Source organism: Crinia signifera, chromosome 12 (genome assembly GCF_055691185.1).
Source record: "Crinia signifera chromosome 12, ASM5569118v1, whole genome shotgun sequence".
Classification (NCBI taxonomy): domain Eukaryota; kingdom Metazoa; phylum Chordata; class Amphibia; order Anura; family Myobatrachidae; genus Crinia; species Crinia signifera.
Genome location: NC_139228.1, coordinates 29,495,260 through 29,521,699, shown reverse-complemented (window position 1 = coordinate 29,521,699; position 26,440 = coordinate 29,495,260). Strand labels below are relative to the sequence as shown.

Sequence of the window (26,440 nt, the reverse complement as noted above, 5' to 3'; positions counted from 1 at the left end):
CCCACAGGCAGAACATGAACGATGCCCGGGCACTGAGTGGCTGCTACAATTGTGAATTATTAAATAGCAGAGCCTGGTGGCCATTAGGACAGGTGGCATGGCTGGATAGAATTCCTGGCAGGGTGACAGGGGTGACTATCAGCAGGGCTTCCAATCTGGGTGCAAGCTGACTGTACTGTGCTAGTGACAATGAGGAAAAGAATGGCACTGTCTGCTTTGGAAGGGGTACATTGAGGCAGTCTATTAAGGCTGTCCATGCTGTGCTGTAACCTAATGGCTGTGTTCTGGCTGGGGACAGAGTAGAACAGGGTACTTGTCTTAAGTTTTCAGTTCCAGCCATTCCCCTCTCTCCATGTGGCTCCTGGTCACACTGCCTGTCCCCGCACTCACCGGAGGTTTGCTGCGCAGCTCCTCCTGGTCACACTGCCTGTCCCCGCACTCACCGGAGGTTTGCTGCGCAGCTCCTCCTGGTCACACTGCCTGTCCCCGCACTCACCGGAGGTTTGCTGTGCAGCTCCTCTGTGGTGTGTTGGTCGCTGCAGCGGCTATGACGTTGGAATGGGGGCATTAAAAGAATCTCTTCTGGCAGGAGGGACTCAGCCCTGTGCTCCTACCATCTCCCGCACGACTGACAGCTGCTTCCGCTCCCCGTCCCAGCTGCTCCCCTCTGATATCTGCCCCTGGATTGTCCCAGCAGCACTCTTCTCTGTCCTCTGGTGGAGGGCACCGGCAGCGACATGGACATCGGCACCAGCGAGCAATTACGGTGAGGAGCAAGCAGGCAGCTTGAACTGGTGCCCGGCGACAGGAGCAAATAGCGGACCACCGCCTGTAGAAACGGCATCTGTAGAGGTGCCTCAGTGACAGCCAGGGACCTGCTTTCTGCCTATATGAAAGCACGCCCTTGTCACTGAGGCAGATGTGATTGCCCAATCACATCTGCCTCAGCGACAGGGGCGTACTTTCATATACGCAGAAAGTACGTCCCTGTCACTGAGGCACCTCTACAGGTGCCGTTTCTACAGCTTTTTTTAATGGGCTTTTACAGCTCGTGATCAGACCCGCCCGCTGCCCGCCCCCTGTTTCAGGACCCTTAACATTGTCGGCGGGAGACACCGCTCTTGGTGCCTCCTAAATCAGTCAAAAAATAAAAGGGGGGTGAAAATGTTAATAATAATAAAAAAATACACTTATGACACATAATAAATACACATAAGTATTTGCTTTGGATTATTTGATTATTTTGCTCATTAATGACAGGGGAGGCACTGCCTCCCCTGCCTCCCCTGACTGCACGTCCCTGATACACATGCAGATTTATCTGCAGATCTGTCTGGTTGGAACAAAAACCTGGTTATGGATGAGAGCAAATGACAGTTGACCATTTGCTTGGAAATGCTGGAAAACTGCCAAACTGTCACTCATCCATAACCATGTTTTTTTTCCAACCAGCCAGATCTGAAGATAAATCTTACTAGTGTATGGGCACCTTTAGTCCTGTCCAATTTATGCAGATGGAGGAAACCATGCTGCACTGCAGGTGGGGCACATGTAACATGATCAGAGAGAGTAAAGCACCTTTGTGCAGCGACCATCAAATTACCGGGTGAAGCAGTTCTACCTGGTAATTTGTTCAGTGTGAAAGGGTCAACCCGGGTCTTAAATCCCAGGTCGCCGACCCTACTTTTTACCAAGGTCAGTGAGCCAGGATTTGCGACCCGATTTGCCCCTTTTACACTGAAGAAATACCTGTGTAATTCAGCAAATTACCGGGTTCACATTTTTAACCCGGTAATTGGCTGCTCAGTGTAAAAGGGGGTCAGACTGGACCCGGCAAAATAATCCGGCACTCAAAATGCCGGATAATTGCAGGGTTGCAGGCAATGTTCCCTCTAATTTTACGAAGGCTGTGTGCGGCATAAGATTTTGGCTGTGCAACTTTGGAATGAAATTTACATTTTTGTGCGTCACTTATATATAACTGGAAAATGACGTTCAGCATTTGTGTTAACTTTACTTCAAAATGATATTAAACATTTAAACATTCAAAATACAGCAAACAATGTAGTTAATGGGTGAAACACACATTAATTGAGTCCACAACTGCAAAAAGGGACCACTGCTGCTTTGTGCGCTCAGTTGTAATGTCTGTGCGCACGCTTGTCAAGGTGTGTGCGCGCGCACGTGCGCACAGTTTAGAGGGAACACTGGTTGCAGGTCTAAAAGGGGTGTTAAGGTGCATAGACACTGGCTGATATATTGGCCATTCAATTGAATGGATGGTATATCGATGCACTATCAGTGTGTACCATTGATATATTTTGTGTACCATTGATATATTTGTGAACGGCGACGTTTACAGATATCGCGTCGGCTGTGCATACATCTAAAGATATATTGGAGCATCTTGTTGTGTGTACCGGTGATCCGATATGGACTATAGTCACTGTGCAATTTTGGCTATGGGCCTGATTCAGACGTGATCGCTCGTCTGCAAATTTGGAGATGACTGCAAGTAGATACTTAGGGTGAAATGTAATAGGATGAGAGATTCAAAAAGTGAGAGATTTGGTAAGAAATCTCCAGGTTTTTTTAAAGCGGCAATCAGCTACACTGCAAAACCAGTTTGATTTTGAAATGTAAATGATTGCCGCTTTAAAAAAAACTGGAGATTTGTTACCAAATCTCTCACTTTCTGATTCTCTCATCCTATTAAAATTCCCCCATACTCTCCAAATGACCCATTACATTAGGTACAAGTATCTCTGAGCCAGATGTATTAAGCCTGCCCATTGAGTGGTAAGGGTGCACAGGCACCCCCTAATGCTGTGCCCCCACCCCCACACTTATTGCTGCTAGTAATACCAGCAATACCTTTTACCAAAGACTTTTGCTTTTTAGACCTGTATTCCATTGAAATAAGCGCCCATCAATCAATCATGTGTGTTTTGCATTATTAATTGTATTACACCATTGTCATATCACTGCATAGCGGTGTCATCCAGATATGATTTTGAATTTATTTGCATGTACTGTTACACAGAGTAATTAGAAGATTACAACTGAAATAGGCAGGAGATTATGGTGTGGCTGAGAGACGTTTTATATTGTAGTGAGTGCACGCCTGATTGGCGGTGTTAGACAGACCCAATGGCGGTGTTAAGGTGCCCATACACTAGTAAGATTTATCTTCAGATCTGGCTGGTTGGAATAAAAACATGGTTGTGGATGAGTGACAGTTTGTCAGTTTTCCAGCATTTCCAAGCAAATGGTCAACTGTCATTTGCTCTCATCCATAACCATGTTTTTGTTCCAACCAGATAGATCTGCAGATAAATCTGCGTGTGTATGGCCACCTTTAGACATGCCCAATATGTGGTGCTAGGTACACCACTTTGACAGTGCACCACCTAATAAAATGTGCTGCGCACGCCTATGTAAAGTGGTGATAAAGAGGTGATAAAGTGGAAGGTGGTAACACACCAGCCAATCACCTCGTTACTGTCATTTTATCACTGCTATATCACCACTTGATCACTTTACCTGGCTTAATACATCTGCCCCTTTGTTCCCGAACTTCCCTCTTTAGCTGGCCATACATCAGAAAGATCGATCTTAAGATCGATTGCGCTCATGATTGTGTACAATTTACCTTGAAATCCCCGGCAGTCCTTGGTGGTTTTTGGACACACAATCTACACACAATCGATCATACAATCAATCATACAATCCATCTACTGCATGATTGTGTACACAAGATGTGCACACAATCTGCATACAATCAGTCATACAATCCATCTGCTGATTGATTGTATGATTATGTACATAAGATGTGCACACAATCTGCATACAATCCATCTTACAATCAGTTGAGATTGTATGATTGGGTACAATATCTTTCTGATGTATGGCCACCTTTATACCCCTTTCACACAGAAAATGAAATTCCCGGATGAAGCAGTTCCACCCAGGAAGTTCATTAAATGCACAGGTACGTTTTCTGTGTAAAAACATCAATCCGGATCTTAAATTCCGGGTCTCCGACCCTGCAAAAGACCAGGGTCAGAGAACCGGAGTTTTAGATCCGGATTGACCCTTTCAAACACGCGAAAAACCCTGTGTAATAGAGCAAATTACTGGGTCCAAATGTTAGACCTGGAGATTTGCTCTCCTGTGTGAAGAATGGGTAATTTCCAGGTTATTTGGCTGCCGCTATCTGAAAGCGGTATTACTGTATGATTGCCATCACCTGTGTGGAACACCCTTCTCATCAATTAACCCCTTCACGACATATGACGTATATATACGTCATATGTCGGTTGGGGGTGAATCAAGCCAGCTCACGGAGTGAGCTGGCTTGATAGAGAGCAGGTAATGGCTGTATATTACAGCCATGTCCCTGCTCTCACGGCCACGAGCGGCGAGTTCGCCGATCGCGGCCGTTTAACCCTTTAAGCACCGCGGGCAAAGCGCCCGCAGTGCTTAAATAGCTGATCGGAGGGGGGGCGCCCCCCTCCGGCGCCGATCGGGGCCCCCCGCAGCGCGATCGGAGGGTGCCGATCGGTTGCCATGGTAGCCAGGGGTCTAATGTAGACCCCTGTGCTGTCCGTGTATTCATACCTATTACATCCTGCCTCAGGCAGGATGTAATAGGAAGTGAAAAAAATCACTACGTTCAGCCATAGAGCTCTATGGCTGAACCTAGTACAGGCGATCGCGCCCCCTAGTGGTCAAGTACACTAGGGGGCCTTGTAGTAAAAGTAAAAAAAAAAAAAAAATAAAGTTTAAAAATAAAAAAAAAATAATAAAATATTAAAAGTTCAAATCACCCCCCTTTCCCCATTTCCCAAATAAAAATAAATAAATAATAAAAAAAATAAACATATTTGGTATCGCCGCGTTCCTAAAAGTCCGATCTATTAAAATATAACATTAGTTATCCCGCACGGTTAAAGGCGTAAACGGAAAATAATCCCCAACGCCAAAACTACGCTTTTTGGTCGCATCGCCTACCCAAAAAAAAAATAGCTAAAAGAGATCAGAAAGTCGCCCATATCCCATAATGGTATTAATTAAAAAGTACACTTCAGCCCGCAAAAAATGAGCCCTCACCCAGGTCCGTAGGTGGAAAAATAAAAAAGTTATAAGCCGCAGAACATGGCGACGCGACGCAAATTCGAAAAACCGTAACATTTTCTATTTTTTTTTTTAGTGGTAAAATGTAACGAAAACTATATAAGTTTGGTATCACCGGAATCGTAACGACCCATAGAATAAAGATAACCCATCATTTTAAACGAACTATGAACTCCAAAAAAACCGTAACCAGCGCAAAATTGTGGAATTGCGTTTTTTTTTTTTTTTACCCCACATTGAATTATTTCCTGATTCCCCAGAATATTATACGGTATAGTAAATGGTACCATTAGAAAGTACAACTTGTCCCGCAAAAAAAAAGCCCTCATGTGTCTATATAGCCGGAAAATTAAAAAAGTTACGCTTATTTGAACACAAGGAGGAAAAAAAAAAAAAAAATTACCTTAAAAGGCAATGTCGTGAAGGGGTTAACTACTTCAGCACAGGTGATGGTAATCATATATTAAGAGGGAAGTCAAGGAGCAGAGCATTTTGTACCTAATGGAATGGGTTATGTTAGAGGGTATGTAGATCAATGGCTTAACTACTTATTATGCGCCCCCCCCCCCCCCCCGCCGCAAAAAAAAAAATCGCCCCCCACTCCCCCTCCCCTCGGCGCCCCCCCCATGCCCATACCTGCCCACCCGCTGCTGTCTGCGGTCCTGTTGCGCTGGCTCCTGCTGCTTATAATGAAAAGTGACTCTTAGAAAATGGCTGCCCCCGTACTGCAGACAGAAAACTGTCTGCAGTATGGGGGCAGCCATTTTCTATGTGTCCGTTTTAATTATAGAAGCAGGAGCCAGCGCTAACAGAAACGGGACTGTGACGGCAGTCACGGCACGGCAGGCAGGTACCGCAGACAGCAGCGGGTAACTATGGCCCCGCAGACCCCCAGCGCCCAAACTTTCTCTGCGCCTCCCCGCCACCGCGGGGGCTGCGGAGCTATAGTTACACCACTGATGTAGATAGCCGCCACCCAGACAGAGTAAAAACCTGACATGTGCAAGTCTGCGAGTGAATAGTGAATGGAACACTATTCGTAATCTATTTACAAATCCATACGCAACTCACTCTCCATCTAATGATTTTCCCAGTCTGTGCAAATGTAATAACGCATTCAGACCACAAATGCCGCTTCACACCCCTGATTAGGAGACGGGTCCCATCCCTGGAGTGACCCGGCATTTGCGGTCTGAAAGCTCCGCATCTGAACTGGCTTTTTGCCGGGTCGGTGACATCACACGGGGCGGTGACATCACATGGGGCGTCATAGGGTGCTGGAGAAGAGGCAGCACTTGGAACAGACAGCGCTGCCTCCTCCATACTGTGAACAGGTTCCGCGTCTCTCGTCCCAGGATACCCATTCACCCTGCACCTGACACTGGTGAGAGCCACGTTCAACCCTGGTCGTGACCAGGGTTGAACTCCCATGTTGCTCGATCTGAGGTGGCCCTTTCAGACCGCACCTCGACCCACGTTGGGACCGCAAAGACATGGCAATAACTCGGGTCTAGAGTGCGTTCTGAAAGTGGTATAAATCTGACCCTACTACAACTCTGCGACAGAAACATGCTGATCGAGGCTGGAGCTGACCTCATGAACCCACCCTTAAAATGCCTGGAGGCATCTGCATTGTTTACGACACTCCCAGGAAATGGCCAGTTACCACCCCCAAATGCAGGCTTCCTGTCCATCAAATTGCGAGGGGATTGTGATTCGATATTTTGTCTATTCAGCACTATTTTGGCTCATGCATGCGCTCTACGATCCGAACCCGTGTCCAGTCATTCGAAAATCTAATGCAGTGGTTCCCAACCCTGGTCCTCAAGTACCCCCAACAGTGCACATTTTCCAGGTCTCCACACAGAGGGCCAAACGTACGTAAGTTCCGTATCAGCGTACGTTTCCCGTACGCGGACGTTGAGCGAAAGTCCACCTACAAAACATCCGCATACGGACGGTCACAAACACCGACAAAGGGGAGTGGCGTACACTTGAGCGTACGCCACCGTACACGGACGGATCACCGCTTAGACTCCGACAACTGGCGTACAACAGAGCGTACGCCCCCGTTTACGGACGTCTCTCGTCTGTCTTCCCACTGACTTCTTGCGGCTATCTGAGCGTACGCCACCGTGCACGGACGGGTCTCTATTGTTTTCAATGGAAAACTCAGAGTATGTAACCGCTCGTGAGAGTGAGCGTACGTCCGTGCACGGTGGCATACCCTTCACATATATGGCCCTGCTAATCTAGCCTTTCAACTATGATTAAGCCAATTAAATGAAATTCTAATTGTTATTCAATTATTGTTTTCTATTACCTCAATTGTCTACCTTAATGAACAGCCTAATAAAAATAAATTTTACCCCTCCTTATATGTATATTTATTATGTTGTAATGTTGCATTGTAATCACTATCTATGTGTCCCCACATTGGTTTTACTTTTAAATAAAGTTATGTTGGTGTTACAGTGAAAAAGTTGACACATGTCGACTTCTGTGAATTGAGTGTCCTGCTTTTTAAAGTATACAAAAACACTTAATGAATGGGTGTAGATGGTTATAAAATAACTACCTTGACATATATAAGCAGGTCTTAGAATGAATCTTACCTAAAATTAAACCAACCTTTACATGTAGAGAAGTGTAGAAAGATATGCTTCCAATGTGTTTGTGGGCTGTGTGTGGCTTGCAGGCAGGGCCGGTGCAAGGCACCGGAGCGCCCCAGGCGAGTCGGGGTGGGGGCGCCCCGGTGCCGGGGGAGGGGGGGGGTACCTGTCCTGCGGCGCTGTCCGGTGCCGGGGGAGGGGGGTACCTGTCCTGCGGCGCTGTCCGGTGCCGGGGGAGTGGGGTACCTGTCCTGCGGCGCTGTCCGGTGCCGGGGGAGGGGGGTACCTGTCCTGCGGCGCTGTGTATTTAAAGCTGGCGGCGGAGGCAGCGAGGGTCCCTGCAGTCCATTAGAAATAACGAGCGCTATCCGCCGGGCTATGCGGAAGCGCTTCTGTTGTGAAAACACCGGCAGCACGCTGATTGGCTGAGATCAGCGTGTGCCGTGCTGCCAGTGTTTTCACAACAGAAGCGCTTCCGCATAGCCCGGCGGATAGCGCTCGTTATTTCTAATGGACTGCAGGGACCCCAGCTGCCTCTGCCGCCAGCTTTAAATACACAGCGCCGCAGGACAGGTACCCGGGCGGCACAGGGGGGGGGGCAAAATGCCGCCCTCCAGTGGCCAGCGCCCTAGGCAAATGCCTAGATTTGCCTAGTGGTGGCGCCGGCCCTGCTTGCAGGTAGTGAAATAATGGTTTGGACTTAATAGGCTGCAGCATTGCTTATTACATTCAGGTGTATGTGTTTGAGTAGTAATCAGCGTTAATTAGCAGACCCAGGCGTCCGCTCTCATGCGGTATGGCTGGTTTCACACACTCCGGCTGCTGCCGGACGGTGAAATCCCGCACGGCCAGGGAGCCGTGCCGCACACATTACTTGTGAATGGACACTATTGTGTCCATTCACACGGGACGGCCACGGCCCGGCCGCACGGCTGCAGCCGGATCCCACCACTGGAAGGGACGGCTGCCGGGCTGTGGCCATCCCTTCCATGATAAACTAGTGTGTGCGGCACGGCTCCCTGGCCGTGCGGGATTTCACCGTCCGGCAGCAGCCGGAGTGTGTGAAACCAGCCTATCTGTAGCAGGGACGTGCAGTAAGAGGAGGCAGGGGAGGCAGTGCCTCCCCTGTCATTAATGAGCAAAATAATAAAAGAATACAAAACAAATATGACACATATTATGTGTCATAAGTGTATGCTTTTATTATTATTAACATTTTTACCTCCCCCTTTTTTTGTACTGTCTTAGGAGGCACCAAGAGCGGTGCCTCCCGCTGACAATGTTAGGGTCCAAAACAGGGGGTGGGCAGCGGGCGGGACCGAGTGCCGGGCTGTAAAAGCCCATTAAAAAAAGCTGTAGAAACGGCACCTGGAGAGGTGCCTCAGTGACAGGGACGTGCTTTCTGCCTATCTGAAAGTACGCCCCTGTCATTGAGGCAGATGTGATTGGGCAATCACATCTGCATCAGTGACAGGGGCGTGCTTTCATATAGGCAGAAAGCACATCCCTGGCTGTCACTGAGGCACCTCTCCAGGTGCCGTTTCTACAGTCCGCTAATTGCTCCTGTCGCCACTCACCAGTTCAACAGACGCCCGCCGGATCGTCTCTGCCTGCTTTCATTTTACTGCAGTTGCCCGCCGGTGCCCTCCTCCCCGCTCAGCCCCAGAGGAGGGGACAGAGCCGGAGACAAGGGGAGTAAGCAGAGCAGCCGCAGACTGTTTTTTGGTGTGGACGGAGAGGAGCGCTGGGAGCGGGCAGAGAGCCAGGGACCAGAGGGGAGCAGCTGGGAGGGGGAGCGGAAGCTGCCGCTATGTGGGAAATGGAGGGAGCAGTGACTAACACACCGCAAAGGTGGTGGAGCTGCACAGAAAACCTCTGGTGAGTGAGGGGACAGGGAGTGTGACCAGGAGCTACAAGGAGAGAGGCAACCAGCTGGAGCTGGCAACTTAAGAGAGGTACCCTGTTCTACAATGTCCCCAGCCAGAATGTGGCCATTAGGTTATAGCACAGCAGGAACAGCAGACTGCATCAATGTACCCTTCAAAGCAGACAGTGACAGTATTTTCCACATTGTCTCTAGCATACCCAGTACAGCTTGCACCCAGATTTCTAACTAGAATCCCTGCTGACAGTCACCCCTGTCACTCTGCCAGGATCCCAGCCATGCCACCTCCTTGCTACCTGTCATAGTGGCCACCAGGCTCTACTATTTAGTAATTCACACTTGTAGCAGCCGCTCTGTGCCCGGGCATCGCCCATTTGCTGCCTGTGGGCTGCAGTAGACTTGGCGGGGCTGGCTCAGGGTATGTTCTTCGAGACCCTATAGGATAGCATATCTGTGACACCATGGGGCCTAATTATGATAGATCGCATATTAAGTGCAATCTGGTTTCGGCTTGGTGGAGCCAGCGCCAACGTGCTTTGTGGGGAGCGCTGGGTTTGGGTTGCTTCTGAACTGACAGGCAGGAGCTGCTCTGCAGTTCTCTGCTGCTTATGCTTATCCCACACCTGCCTGTCAGTGCAGATGCAAACCGGACTCAGTGCTTCCCACAGAGCCCATTGGCGCTGGCTCCACCACGCCAGTGCCTCACCAACCACTAACCTCACCGCACATCCCTGATCTGTAGGGGTGGTCTGGAGGTGGTGGTGGCGGCCTCCTGTTTTGTTTCCGAAATGCACGGTGCTTTCGCCGATCGAGCGGTAGTAGCAGCGTACATTTTTTGTGCACACCCCCGTGTACGCCCATGTTTACGCCCAGTTTTCCTCATTATTTCGGCCGCTCTCCTCAACACCCCCCTATGCCGCCCACAATGACCGTACTCTTGCGGACAGGTTTTTTCGCACGTAAAGAACCTTCCGTGAGCGTTGTGCAGTCGTCGCGCCTGCACATTGCAGAAGGTACGCTTACGGCCCAGCCGCACGAACCAGAATAAACCCCAGAATAACAGGTGACATAATTAGCTACACCTGTGATCTTTTCAAATGTGCCTGAATAATGAGTGCACCTGCCGGGTGACCTGGAAAACGTGCACTGTTGGGGGTACTTGAGGACCAGGGTTGGGAACCACTGATCTAATGGATTGCAAATTCGCACAACAGTAATCGGCTTTGAATAGAGCCTGCACAGTCTATGTTTTCTTGCAATACCGACCCCGCAGGGGAGCACATCAGCATCACAAGCTGTATATACACAATGCTATATGACTACAAACCATATCGGTATTTCCCAAGCCCAGTCCTCAAGGCAACCTTAAGAATTCACGTTTGAATCCATGCTTAAGTACAGGTGAACAACATCTTTCACAGACACATCACTGGAGCACAGTGGTCAGGGGACTGGGTCCTCATTACCCCACACAGTGCATGTTTTGCTGGTAACCCAGCAGGTGCACAGGTGTACTAATTACTCACAGACACATTTTATAAGGTCCGCAGGTGGAGTTAATTATAGCACTCATGATTCTGGCCCTTATTCTGGTTGGTGCGGTCGAGCCGCATATGCGGCTCCGACCGCACCAGACGAATCCCCGCCCACGCTACGGATCGCCACGGCCGTCCGTACACGGACGGCTGGCGATCCGCACGAAAATGGTGGAGGCGTACGCCTCCACCATGGTGGGAGCTGCCCCCTGCATTCGATGGTCGACGACCATCGAAGGCAGGGCCGCACGCCGCGGCAGCTCCCGCAAGCTGAGACCACACGGACAATCGTCCGTGTGGTAGCTTGTATGGGGGCTGAAAGCTGACATCCGGCGACGTCAGCTTTCCGCCCCCATGAGTGGCGTCATGCCCTCATTACCATGCGTACGCCCCGCGTTTGCATGGGAACGCCCATGAAACGCGGGGCGTATACATAGGGAAATGAGGGACTGAAGCCCCTCACGCCCCTATACGCCCCCTTTGCGGCGTCTAATTTTTTTAAACGGAGATTTCCCCTGCACATGCGCAGAGTGACCTCTGCGCATGTGCAGAGAGAAAACATCGGCGGTACGGCCGCATGCGGGCCGTACCGCTTCAATCTGAATAAGGGCCTCTGTGAGGAGACCTGCAAAACATGCACTGTGTGGGGTAATGAGGACCGAGTTCCCTGACCACTGCTGGAGCACATTAACCGATGGTCCAATGATATATCTGCTGTAACAATCGAACAGCAGACATATCAGCCAATGTGTAAGGTTGCCTTTAAGACTGAGTTTGGGAACGCTGTCACAATAGTACAAACAGTAGATAATATATGACACCTAGGAATTCATTCCCTTCCCCGATGTTCGGGGACTGACTTTTATTAACGAACGTCAGAAAAATAATTCGATAGTGAGCGACCATCGAGTGTTTTTTTTCGGCCATGGGGCCGCGTGTGGGGGGTTGTGTTACCGTACACATCTCCTCGCATGCCAGCGAGGAAATTCGCGCGGCGGGAGCAGACGTTTGCCGGGCGGCATTTACCAGTTCGCTAGCCGGCGAACATACACAGCCTAGCGAACATGCCTGAATAAGGCCCCTGATACCTTGCAGTTTGTGCTGGATTACCACTGACTACTTGTAATAGCATATTTTTAGATTTTGCCAATTTACCAAATTTTTTACTGTACGAAGCGGCGAGTCTAACAGGTTCTCCAGTGCAAAAGTCAGTGGAAGCTGTAATGTAATGGGGAGGAATGAGTCAGGAGGAAACAGACAGCTATCAGCCTCAGCTCTATCAATAATCCTGCTTGTCAGTGTGCTCTACATTGCTGGAATCCGGCTCCTGTGCAGAACACCTGTCTGCCTCATCCCTCCACACCCAGTATTACTATGTGGCATGCCTAGGTAAAGAGATCAATCTCTCCAGTCTAGTCTACTGCATAAGGTGGAGCCTGTGGCTCTCCTCCTACAATACCATTTTGATAAGAGATCTGCCATCTGGTCATTTCCCACAAGCTTTCGGGCTTCTGTGTTTTTGGAAGTACTGGGAAAAGCAGGGATAAAATCATCCACATCCTGCTTTTAATTACCGAGGCACCAAGGATAATCCATTTCACTAGCAGCTATGGATGGGGAGAAGGGAGCTTCCTGAGTGACTAGCCTCCAGTCTCCAGCCTCCTCCCTTCTCCTGTGCTGCTCTCTGTCTGTGCTAACAGGCTGCAAACACACACACACACAATGGCCAAGCAATATGATGTTTTATTCAGATTACTTCTCATTGGGGATTCCGGGGTTGGAAAAACATGTTTGCTGTGCAGATTCACAGACAATGAATTTCATCCTTCTCATATCTCAACAATAGGTAAGATTCTTTTCTTCTCCCCCTTGATTTGCATATTTTTGTTTCTGTGATAGGTGTAGTGAATGGGGATGACTGCTCAGGGTGCTGTGCCTGTGCATTTATTCTGTCATGTACTACTGTGTTACACAGCCCATAGTTATGTCTCCAATATGCACAGGTCCTTTATTCCTGATACCATTCGCATAGTGTTCAGTACACGCCGGAATTATATGTAACTGTATTTAATAGGGTTTGTTTGTTTATTAACATTTATTTATATAGTGATTGCTCATTAGCACTGGATAACACACATCCACATTAGCCTAAAAATGTACCCAAGAAGTGATTATACTTAATGCACATTTAATTTTTGGGTAATATATAGCTAGATAGATATATCTGTCACGGGTTCCAACCCCCTCCCATTCAGCATTTAAATGTATTCTGTTTTGTTGTTAAACTTGTGCACAGGAAGATTACTGTGGATCACCATGCTTGTGCTAATATACAGTATATATCTATATATACAGTATTCCGGCCATGTAGAGTCATCTGCAGATCATTATTAAGAATCCATTTGTGCTGTCACTGTACATCCGCGATGTTCTGGTGGTCAGTCGTTACTTTGCTTGGCATTCCTCCTCATGACATCACACCGTGTAACCCTAGTAGTACTCAATCCGCACAGATTTTGCAAGAAAGGACAGAAACCAGTTTTACAACCCAGATTCTTTAGTCTAATTATATAAAAAAAGATGTCTTGTTCCTGGGTGAACTACTGTACAACTACAAACAATAGGTTTGCAAATCTCTGTGGACTTGCGCAGAAGAGGTCGACAGGTGGGTTAGGTCTAAAATATTGACCGTCGTAATGTCGACCTTTTGACTACATCCACTGTAGGTTTACTTTATAGACGGCTGTTCTGTCATAAGGAACAGACAATGCTTTGTGTCGTTGGCTTCTGCATATTATTGCGCTACTTACATAATTTACATTTATTATTATTTTGGACTTGGCATCCACTGTTCATCTTAGGAACAACTTGAACTATGATTAAGAAGGGTTAAATTGGCGCATAGGGGCCCATTTGTCAACAAGTGATAACTCCTTGTGGATGATAAAACTTGGTGTAGATGATAAATGTTCTCAAGCCAATCAGCTCCTAACTATTGTGTTTGAAAAAAGACAGTTGGAAGCTGATTGCTCATTGATACAGATGTAGCCATGTGTCATCCATCCGTGGCGGTATGGATTGTGCGACTAGTGTTCCAACAAAATGCTCACTGCTTATTTACATATGAGCGTCCACCTGACTGTGCGAATAGTGCGACTTGCCGCGATGCGCCATAGATATCAGTGTGGTTTGAGGTAAATTATATATATATATATATATATATCTTTTCACCAGTTGTCCAGCATACACAGTTTATTATCCTTGCCAACCAAAGCACATTTACAGGAGGACAGTGTAGAACAAATGAATGCAGTGCCCACTGAGAAAGTAGTTTTACGGTCTTGTGTAATATAGAATGAGACCCCTCTTGACATTGGTGCCAGTGGCGCATGCAGGGGGGGGTTTCTGAGTACCCAGAAACCCCCCAGGAGTCTAAGGGCCCTCTATTTTCATGGGTACAAGAATTTTAAAAATCGGCCCTTGGGAACCGGAGATATCTGACTTCAAAGCAGTGGTGACCATCCAAGCCTGTTAATTGCTCTCCCCAGTCAGATATTTCAGGTTCTGTCTGACTTAGAGTTTTTCTGAGGGTATATTCCAAAAGCTGGGACTCTCCCCCTTTTGATGGACTGCTCCAGCTCCACACACCTGGGGCCTTATTTTGGTTCATTCTTTCTGACAAAATCCTTCTTAGATGGAGAAAACCATGTGCACTGCAGGGGGGGCAGATGTAACGTGCAGAGAGAATTAGATTTGGGTGAGTAATTTTGTTTCTGTGCAGGGAAAATACTGACTGCTTTATTTTTACACTGCAATATAGATCTCACTTTGAAGTAAAACCCCACCCAAATCTAATTCTCTCTGCACATGTTACATCTGCCCCACCTGCAGTGCACATGGTTTTGCCCATCTAAGAAGGATTTTGTCAGAAAGAATGAACCAAAATAAGGCCCCTGGTATGTAGTTTTATATACTCGTTGGCAGATTGCTCTGCCTCCTGAACTCTGATCCACTAGTCCCCAGTACCATTTGGGGTACTTGTGAGTTATCCGGGCTGCCGATTTTTTTCATCGCGCCCGAAATCGGGGGCATCGCGTCGGTCGTGGCCGTTATAAGGAGCCGCGACGCGATGCCCACGATTTCCCAAAGACAGTAATGTTAAAAGACGCGATGGACCCGATTTCCCATAGACAGCAATGTTAAAATAAAATTACAATGTGACATTGGCCAATATGTTTTTAAAAAAAATGTTTCATGGCCCCCCACCACCGTTAACGCCACCCCGCTATTGACGCCAACCCGAAGCGTGGCGAGCACAGCGAGCCCGCGAGGGGCGGCGGTACGCGTCCTCCGACCTTTTCATGCCCTACTATCCACTAGGGCGTGGAGTGAGAATAGAATAGTGTGGCGAGCGCAGCGAGCCACCGAGCCCGAAGCGTGGCGAGCGGACGCGGACACCTTCACAGGTATCCGCGTGCCCTCGCGGGCTTCACAGGTGTCCGCGTCCCCTCGCGGGGCTCGCTGCGCTCGCCACGCTTCGGGCTCGGTGGCTCGCTGCGCTCGCCACACTATTCTATTCTCACTCCACGCCCTAGTGGATAATAGGGCATGAAAAGGTCGGAGGACGCGTACCGCTGCGCTCGCCACGCTTCGGGTTGGCGTCAATAGCGAGGTGGCATTAACGGTGGTGGGGGGCCATGAAACATTGTAATTTTGCCCAATATTGCCCAATTTCACATTGTAATTTTATTTTAACATTGCTGTCTATGGGAAATCGGGTCCATCGCGTCTTTTAACATTACTGTCTATGGGAAATCGGGGGCATCGCGTCGCGGCCCCTTATAACGGCCACGACCGACGCGATGCCCCCGATTTGGAGCTAAATCGTGGGCATCGCGTCGGTCGGGTGTCCTTAAGTTAACCAAACTTAAGGACAAAATCGGCAGCCCGGATAACTCACAAGTACCCCATTTGGTAGGTGGGATGCTCTAGTTTTTAATTCCATTAAAATCTACTTAATCTATTTCCGGGAACTGGAGATATTTGCAGTCAAGCAAGCTGTCCTCCCACCAGAAAATTATGAACAATAATCCCACTCCACTATGCACCCCTACTCTGCGTTCAGGGGCGGATCCAGGATAAAATGACAGGGGGGGGGGGGGGGGGGGGGGCACCATGATAAAAGAGGGTTTGGGTGGGGGAGGGGCAGTGTTAGTGGTGCCAGTGTACATGCTAAGATAGCGGCAGAGAGGGTGGATATGGGATTAAAAATAGGCCCTGGCATTTAAAGTACACAGGCCCACCATGGCGCCAAAGTGAAGGATGTAGTTGTGCACGCTCTGGAAAAGGGGGTGTGGCCACTCAACAGGGGGCATGTCCTTGTGTGTAGTGTACCACACCATATACAACTTCTACACATTATGCAACAAAATACTAGACCCCATTATACTTGCCCCTTACACATGATGTCAAATGGAATGAGCCAAAATTCACATAATGCCACATGGATTGAGCCAAAATTCAAATAATGCCATATGGATGGTGTCAAAATTCACATAATGCCACACGGTTGAGCCAAAATTCACATAATGCCACACGGATTGAGCCAAAATTCACATAATGCCACACGGATTGAGCCAAAATTCACATAATGCCACACGGATTGAGCCAAAATTCACATAATGCCACACGGATTGAGCCAAAATTCACAATACGCTTCATAAACAGGGACATTGTCCGCCAAAGGCCCGCGTTAAACATTTACACCATAATGTCCATTACACGTTAATAGTGTTCATTCTAGCACCCGCCAGCTTTGAAAACCCATGCAGTTCCTCTTCCCTGCCTGGGGTGTCGCTGTCTGCTGTAGTGCTTCTAACAGAGTCTGGTCTGTATATATCAGCACCGATATGCAAACCAGACCTGTGCTAAAAAACACCACAGCAGACAGAGACACCACAGGCAGGGGACAGGAACAGCATGGGTTTTCCAAGATGGCGGGTGCTAGAATGAACACTAGTTAAGTTACACTCCATTATGTCCATTATGTATTATGCCAAACACCATAATGCCTATTAAAAATTATGCTAATAAGGGCTGCTTATCTACATGCTCATTGCCAAGGGTTCCATGGTCATTGCCAGAGTTTCCATGCTCGTTGCCATGTGGGATTACATGCTCATTGCCAACACCATGCTTGCGGTAAATGGGGGACAGCCGTCGTCAGGTAGAAGTGATAGCCACTGACAGTGGCAGAGCCTGGCTGTATTTAGAGTACTGCAGGTCCCGGCTATTTGAAATAATAATTAACTTTCAAACCAGAAAATGCATTCCCAGGTTGGCCCATTTTACACCAGCCTAACCCCTGCATTTTCTGGTGTGAGGGGGAGAGAAAACCACCCCTCCCCCCCCTTAACCAGTTATCTCATTTAACCGGCTATATCTTCGGAACCAACTGACCCATTTACATGAGAAAAGTATCATATTGAAGAACTTTTGAGTGGCTTTGAATGATTTTGGTCCAGTGAAACTGGAACGTTTGGTTCCAGAGTAATCTGCCCTCAAAGAACATGAACAGCCATGAAATTACATTTCAAAAATAAAAATAATCGGTTTATCCGCAATATCTCTGGAACCGATTGACCGATATGGACCAGCCTGGTATCATATTGAAGACCCAGGGGGGGAACTGGCAGCTGTCGGAACTGGGTGGGGGTCAGAATTAACGGGTCCCATATTATCTTATGGGTAAAACGTTACAGCTTTGCCAGGCGATATCTCCGGTTCCCGGGGGGCTAGAGACACGGGGCTGGGCTAGTTGGAAAAAGCCCTGGTCCTCGGGGGGGGGGGGGGGGGGGGCACATGCCAGGGTGCCCCCCCCTGAATCCGCCAATGTCTGCGTATTAAACATCCTCTAGAAGTTATGTATCAGTGCCCCTTCATTCAGCCCAATGCCCCCTTCTCCCACCATCTGTGCAGTAAAGGGGTAATTAGTGGAAATTACTGATCCAGGCCCTACATGCTGCGCGGTTGATATAATACCCCCTACCACCCGCTTCTCGGCCTTTTGGCTAAGATCAAGTGTAGTATCTGTTCTTATCAGTGGGTATGGACTGGCCTCTGGCAGAGAATAGAGAAAGGTTTTACTGAGTAGCTGCTCTGATGGGCGGAGGGTGTGGGACCCCTCTTTTTTTGCCTGGGAGTGGTGAAAAGTCTGGCTGAGCACCTTCACCTCTGCCAGTGGTAGGAGGTGTTGTTTCCGTAAACCCACTGGTGAGAGGGGGGGAGAAACACTGGGCCTAGTAGTTTGACTCTCTTGACGGGGTTCGTAGCCCCCGAAGGATGAGTCAGCGAAAGGCTCAGTCTAGTATCCATTCCCAAGGAGCGGAGAAAGGCTGGGACTGAGTAGATGGCTCCTGTTCCAGAGGTTCGTAGCCTCTGATGGGGAGACCGTGAAAGGCCCAGCTTAGTACCTCAACCTTGGGATCGGAGAAAATTGTCATTAAGCCCCGCCTACTAACCACAGACCCACGAATCGGTGGCCAAACTTAGTGACTTACAGATTGGCCCCGCCCCCTGAATGTGCAATGCAGCATCTCCTCTCCAGGCCTCTCTTGCTGTGAAGGTAGGCAACTATGCACTACAACCTGGACTGTAAGTGTACCCTGAGGGCCGAGATGAGGAATGCCTGATATTGCCATTAATGTGGTAGACATTGGTCTTCTATGACCAGCTATGGTGCTCAGTGTAAACAATAGGGTGGGAGGTGCTCTTAAGCCCTGTCCGAGTCGTGATTGGAGCAGGTGTGACCGTATCAGTTGCTTAGTGTATGTGGTAATAAGCATTGCAGTTCAGACAGATGACTGGGCACCAAACCGTCTCTTGGGCAAAACCAAAAAAGTTAATTTATTATTTACACCCCTCCTGCTCCGCACTCTTGATGGTTGCATAACATATTTACTTTACATTTTCATTGCCAACTTCCTTTTGCATAACAAAACTCATGATGGCTTAAAGCGCACTTAATTATCCAGCAGATATTAGATTGCACTTAAATTTACATGGGGGCCTATTTCTCAATGAATATTTGTGTTGTAGCCCAAAAAACACCCATTTCCAGGGAATACATGCAAATAATACAGAATGTATTGTACCTCCATTTCTAAAAGCAGGTTTCTATGGGGGTGCAAAGCTGTAAGATTTAGCAATACTTCTTTTATACCAAATAGCCATGTCATACTCCCGATTTTATACCCGGGTGCGACCCGGCTCGTGACCCTTTTCCAATGCTGTCCGTAGCCAAAATATTGCCGAAATGGTGACGTCAGCGAAGGCGGATCCTACACAGGGACACAGGGACCTGGAGATGAGATAATCTCCCAGCATCGGCTATTTTTCTATTGCAGTGAATGGGTCCTGGGGCCGCATCGACCCTGGATACCCATTTACATGGCACCGCGAGCTGGGATGAAACAGCGTTCAACCCCGCTCGCTTCCTGTGTTGAAATGCCATGTCCCTCTATCCGGCATAGTTCAACTGGGTGCATTTGCAGTCCACAGCACAATTTCCCGGGTTGCTACTCCTTCATGTGCAATAACCCAGAATATTTAGGGCCTTATTCTAGTTCACTCTTTCTGACAAAATCCTTCTTAGATGGACAAAACAATGTGCACTGCAGGTGGGGCAGATGTTACTTGTGCAGAGAGAATTAGATTTGGGTGGGGTTTTACTTCAAAGTGAGATCTATATTGCAGTGTAAAAATAAAGCAGTCAGTATTTACCCTGCACAGAAACAAAATAACTCACCTAAATCTAATCTTACTCTGCACAAGTAACATCTGCCCCCCTGCAGTGCACATGGTTTTGTCCATCTAAGAAGGATTTTGTCAGAAAGAGTGAACTAGAATAAGGCCCTTAGTGAGGTGTAAAAGCAGTAAGGGGGTTATTCAAACCTGGATTCCGACACTCGGATTTTTCAGCCAGCTCGATAGTTTATCGGCAGTAGGAATTCAATGTTCCGCCTGTTCACTGTCAAAAGGGGGCGTTCGATGAAAATGGGATTGGATTGTCAAGATCCGGCTGTGAACTCGACAACCCACGGCCATTTCTGACAAAACAGATTCCACTGGTTTGGAAATCGGATCTGTTTTGTCGAGTTCCTCCTTGAATACTGTTGAAAATGACAGCATTGTATTTTGCACAAGAACACTCATCAGCTCAAGGTTTAGGGCAGGTTCCCTGGGTCAGGGCTGAGACACGGAATTTTCCAAGTTGATAGACGCGTCAATTTACAGGGAAAGGGGGATTATTAGCAAAAATTACTAGGTTTTAAATACAGCAATGGTTCTAGGTTACTGTGTCTGGAGATCCCGACCCATAATGCCGCAGCACTGAAAGTGCTCATCCTTGTGCCGCAGTACCATTTTTTAAATGAATAAAAGGCATCTGGGGCCCATTTCAAAAGGGTGAATGATGCTAGATGCCAGAGCTGGCCATAGGCAAACTAGGCAAATGCCTAGGGCATTTAAAATTCCTAGGGGCATTCATGCATAGGGCCTGTTCAACTTGACAGCGGCCGCAGCAGACACAGCATTCTCATCAGTGCCATCTGATCTGACATCACCTGCCACTATTACATTGTACAAGCAGCGGCGCTGTCCCTCCCTCTATTGGTCTCAGTCTCCAGAATGGCAGTGCTTGGTGTGATGATGTCACCATCGCGCATACCATTATTTGGTCTGAAAGCCATAATTTGAATTGGGTGTACTATTATGGGGCCACATCTAGGGTTGACACCTCTCCCTGATTTCCAGGATTCTCCCGTTTTTGGTGGCAACCCTACACTCACAACACAGAGAACTTTAGGACCCAGGGGAGTACCTGTTTTCCTGGAATGAAAAGGTGCCCTTTTGATTGGTGGTTTAGTGGGCGCCAAGACGGAGAGGAGGAGCTGGTGCTGGCCGCGAAGTGTGGCGAGGCTAAGTAAGGAGTAAGCAGGAGAGTAACGCAGGGCGTGCTGAGGGTGGAGAGACGTCGCAAGCAGAGCAGAGAGTGTGTGCCCCGACAGGAGAGAGCAGCAGCGATTCCGGCTCACAGGTATCTGGCGGCGCAGTCGGTGACCGGAGAGAGAGGAGCCAAGCGTGAGGGGAGAAACAGAAGGAGAAAGCCGCGCAGCAGCCGGAGCCCCGGAGAGACGGTAGCAGTGACTGAAGGGAGAGCCGCCGAGAGAGACCTTGTTGGTGAAAGCCAGGTAGTCCGCACCCTTCACCCCCAGAGTCACGGGCACCATTAGGTGACCTCCATTCAGGGTCCCTTATCTCTTACCCCATGAACTGCCATGCTGTGCCCACACTAACAAGCCCTTGCCCCTGTTCCTATTACGGCCTGTACTCCACAGTCCTTGTGTGGTGCCCACAGACCAGCTGCCACTTGTGGCCATTTGCCGGAACCTTTTATGAAAGCTAACCCTCAGCACTGGCACGGAGTCAAAGCTCAAGACATCACCCTAAAAACAGGTTGCCTGTTGTGGATTCTAGAATCTTTCATCATTAAACATTTCCTACTGTAGGCCCAAAAAGGTACCTAATATATAGTGAACTGCGCAGTTCAGGGACTCAGTCTTCTCAGCCTGGACACTTATTCCTATTGAAGAAAGGAGCCAAATTGCCATACATTATTATCATTCCTTTAAATCTTATGGCGTATCTTCTTGATTGATGGTTGGAATTGTTTGTGTTGTGGTACAATTGCATAACTTATTAGTGATGCTGTATACCGTACGAATTGCGGCCTGTGGTGCTGCAGTGGCCCCATTGCGTATGATATCTTTCGTACAAAACAATATTTTTTCTTTTTGTCTTTTATTGCATCGATTGTGTGAAATTATATATTGCCTTTATTACGCAGAGTATTGTGTGAGGTGCGGACTACAAGTGCCACAGTGACCCCATCGTGCACAATATCACTGTTCCCTCCCAGTGTCCCAGCATTTCGCGGCTGCAGAGCAATGAGTGGCAGGATGCTGGGCTCCTAGATCCTCAGCACACTGTGGGTTAAAGCCACTCCCTGCCAGCTGCTGGACACAGCTAGACATCAGAGTGTACTGGAGCTGCAGAGCTGAGCAGTAGCAAGCTGTGGGTTGGAGAGAACCTCACCGGTACATCCAACAGGGAACGGCAGCTGAGTCTAGCAGCTGCAGCGATTCAGTTAACCCCACATATTGGGAGAACCCCAGCAGTCAGGTTGCATGGCTATTGTAGTAAATCCACAGATGGTAGTAATGGTTAGCATTACTGCCTCACAACACTGAGGTTATGGGTTCAATTCCCACCATGGCCCTAACTGTGTGGAGTTTGTATATTCTCCCCGTGCTTGCGTGGGTTTCCTCCAGGTACTCTTTTCCTCCCACAATGCAAAAATATACTGGTAGGTTATTTGTCTCCTAACAAATTTACCCTAGAATGTCTGTGTGTGCGTGTGCATGTGGTAGGGAATATAGATTGTAAGCTCCACTTTTATTTCTGTCTGGCCAGACAAGGAAATGGGGAGTGAATGTCCCTATCTACCCCAAATGGACATTATTTAATAAAATGTATTAAAAAAAAAAAAAAACCTCTACCTTACTAAAGGATGACAGACTGTATTTTTTATTAATTTCTTTTTTCTTTTTTAATTAAACCTTTGAGATATATGAATTCTAAACTATAGGCTAACCATCAACTTTTCTCAGAATAGGTTATTGATAAGTGTATGTGTGTATATATATATATATATATATATATATATATATATATATATATATATATATATAATTTCATAAATTGATTATTATGTTGATTTTTTTTAAACACTGGCCAATGCATATGTGTATATATTTACTTTTAAGCATTACTAAATAATTTTATATATACATTGTTTCCAGCGCATCCCATGCACTTTTTTTCTCACCTCAGAGACAGGATATTCCTTCTGTGACATCAAGCAGTATTGAACTGCTGTAACAACTGTACTCATTTTGTCCCATTGCATGACTATGGGGTAGATTTTATTAAGCTTGGTGGAGTGATAAAGTGTCTGTTTTCACCGGCCAATCAGCTCCTACCGGTCATTTTTTCAAACCAAGCCTGTAACTTCACAATTAGGAGCTGATTGGCCGGTGATAAAATACAGACACTTTATCACTTCTCCGAGCTTAATAAATCTACCCCTATAAGCAATAAACATCTGTCCATCTTGTGACCACGAGGTATGTGACATGCAGTCACATTCTCCGCCTGCTCTGGATTGAACCCAGTATCTTAAGTTGCCCAAACACTAGGGCGATATTGCATACAATATTTGCATTTTGACCGCATCTGTGCAGTAAATCAAAGGATTGTACGCATGGATAATGGGTCCCCCGACGTGCGAATATTTATCGAATTGCATGTGGATTTTAACCAGATGCAATCGAGGTGGGAGCGGGGCCGGAACGCGGGTGGCAGTGGAACAAGGACCAGAGAGCTAGCGTCAGTGGAGTTGGAACCGAAGCGGTGGAGTGCAGCACTGTGAAGGAGCGCTGGCAGCGGCGGGGCTCAGCAGTAGCAGTAGAATTTGAAAAAAACTATTTAAAACACTGGGCTGCACTCTGATTGGCTAAGAGAGGGCTCTTTCATCAGCTGCCACCTGAATGTGAGGCCACTGATGGCATGCAACATCGGGTGCTGGAAAAAAACAACACACTGGGAACCACAAGATGCGATGGGACATCGCATTGCGAAGTCGCATCTCAAAAGTGTATGGGCACCATAACAGTTCCACCCCCTGCCAGCTACTGTCTACTGCGCACATATTGGTAATTGACCAGTGGGGATAACCAATGCCAGTCAGGTGGTGTGACGGCAGTGTATCCACGCACACACAGCCGTAAGCTGTTCCTGGTACCGGTGGTAGGAGCCAGACGGTGGCAGCAAAATACCTGACCACTGCACAGTGGCTGGAGTCAATAACAGGCAGTTACTTACAGTAAAAGGGATTCCCCTATTGGCCCAAGTCTGCTGAGACCGAAAACCTGATCTGATCGCTTGGTGCATCTGGTCTCAGTTACATGATATTAGATGTTCTTAAGGTAGGCAATGCGCAGTCCCACAGGATCAGAATTGACAGATTATGATCCCTTCTACCAAGGAGGTATGCAGTCAGTACTGTATGTCAATAGTGGCTATGCTGAAAGCACCCAAAGCCTGCTAAGGCTCTGCGCAAATTACCCCAGTCTATTGGTCTGAGCTTTGGGCTCTGTCACAGAACCTCTGTAATGTTGTGGGTACAGAAGTGCAGCTTGTAGCTTGATTTCGCTAGTTGTTCACTGCCATGGGTGCTCAGCTCACTAGATACGCTTGTGCTACTGTACGTTCCATTTAAATTACAATTGCAGTCACCTGTGCTGATATGATTAATTGATGAGGTGTGATGACACAGATGACTGCAATCTTAAATTAAGTCCAGGAACGTTATTTCTAGTGGAAGGGGACCTGGAGGATATGCTGGTGTCAGATAATTACTTCCATGCCAAACAGATTTTCCAGTGTGGTTGGCAACTGGAAGCAGCACTGCAGTAGGCATTGTATTTATTAATGATGGGCAGCTCTGAGCACTAGCTCAGACGCTGCCCAGCTAGTACAGCTACCCCTGTCTGCGTGCAGCGTTACGTGATGTCAGAGGTCACGCTGGTGCCAGCCGTACCCGCTCACCCGCCTGCACCATGCTTGCCTTTAGCAGAGGAAGATTGTCTGCTGCAGCAGTGTGGCATCCCACATCACAGAGTAAGCCAGCCGCAGAGAGTAGCACAAGTGGCGGAGGAGGGTTCAGTGACTCCTGGCAGAGGTTTGGGGACATGGGGTGGCATAAGGAGACTAAAGTGTCAATCAAGGGTATCCTGGGTATACAGGGACTGAGTGTTTTATAGTCCAGAATCTTGGGACTGAAAAATGGCCTGGGATTGGCCTAGCGGGGACAGCTGAACCACAGGCCAGCTGTTCTGACGACGGAGCCAAACTGGTAGAAGGATTTGCTTATTTACAGTACCTCTTCGCAAACCCAGACCTCCTTGGGTATGGGTAAAAACCGGACCAGGACAGGACCGCTGGACTGGACATCAAAATCTGCAGTCCGGAGCTTATAGCGTCCCGTCTGGGGGGTGTCCTGTCTGGGGGGCTGCCTGTTACACCTGTCACCAGGGAGAGGGGTAGAATAAAGCCTCCCTGTATGGTCCGGGCATGTAGTAAAAACCGGACAGTCCAGACCACATGGGGAGGCTGTAATCTCCCCTTCCCCATGTCCATGATGATAGCTATCACAGGGGCCCCCCTGGACAAGACACCCCCCGGACGGGTTCGGTTTTTACATAGTCCCGACCTCCTTCCCATAGAAAGGAGCCTGTCTGGGGTGTCGCTGTCTGTTTTTTTTTTTTTTTTTAAAGCACAGTAAGGTCTGCATCTCAATACAGACCTGACTGTACTAGAAGCATCAAAGCAGACCGTGACACCCCAGACAGGAAATAGGAACTGCATAACATTTGAAAGGTGCAGGGTGCTAGAATGAAGACTACATTTACCAACCAAAGTATACCTTGGATAAGGCAGGAGAAAGCACCTCAATAGCTTGCTGCTTTTCTGCTATAAAATGCTGTTTACATTAGAGTCCCTTTGTGTCATCATATAACCTCCTGCTTAGATCACTTGGTGGCATTATTATTTTTTTAGTCGCCATGGCGATTTATTTGCCCAGAAAGAATTGCCGGGAGCTATGGATACAGTTTGAAGAATGTGATTTTTTTTTTTGTCTTCACTGACATAAATAGACTATGCTTAAAATCACCTGTTTGTGGATGCATTATTATTATTATTATTATTATTATTATTATTATTATTATTATTATTATTACATTTTATTTATAAGGCGCTACACGTGTTTCACAGCACCGTACAGAGGGCATACAAGAGAACAGTACAGGGACACAGAACTTAACATTACAGTAAATAAATAACAAAAATCAAGTACAGGTAACACAGAGCACCACAATTCAATACATACTACAGCATACTTGCCTACTTCTGAAAAAATCAGGGAGATTATAGTTGGTAGTAGAATTTTGCACAGCGCCCCATTGAGAGGGCGTGTCATGCTCCACCCAAACGGCGTGTCTAGTTCCATATATGGAGAGATTGTGAACGTGGCACCTAGAAGCGTGGGTGTGTACTGCTACATCTGAGAGGAATATTTTAAAATGACTTCT

General features: G+C 47.7%; 1 protein-coding gene and 1 pseudogene across 1 annotated transcript in view; both read left to right on the top strand.

Moving 5' to 3' along the window:
• The first annotated feature begins 12,509 nt into the window (after positions 1-12,509).
• The window catches only part of RAB15 (RAB15, member RAS oncogene family), a 53,292-nt gene continuing 39,361 nt past the window's right edge, over positions 12,510-26,440 (top strand). The window contains exon 1 of the mRNA XM_083167333.1: positions 12,510-13,014. Within this exon, the coding sequence (XP_083023459.1) occupies positions 12,891-13,014 (124 nt within the window). The 5' untranslated portion in view covers positions 12,510-12,890. The remainder of the gene's footprint in view (positions 13,015-26,440) is intronic.
• On the top strand, positions 18,219-18,354 carry LOC146050913 (U2 spliceosomal RNA; annotated as a pseudogene).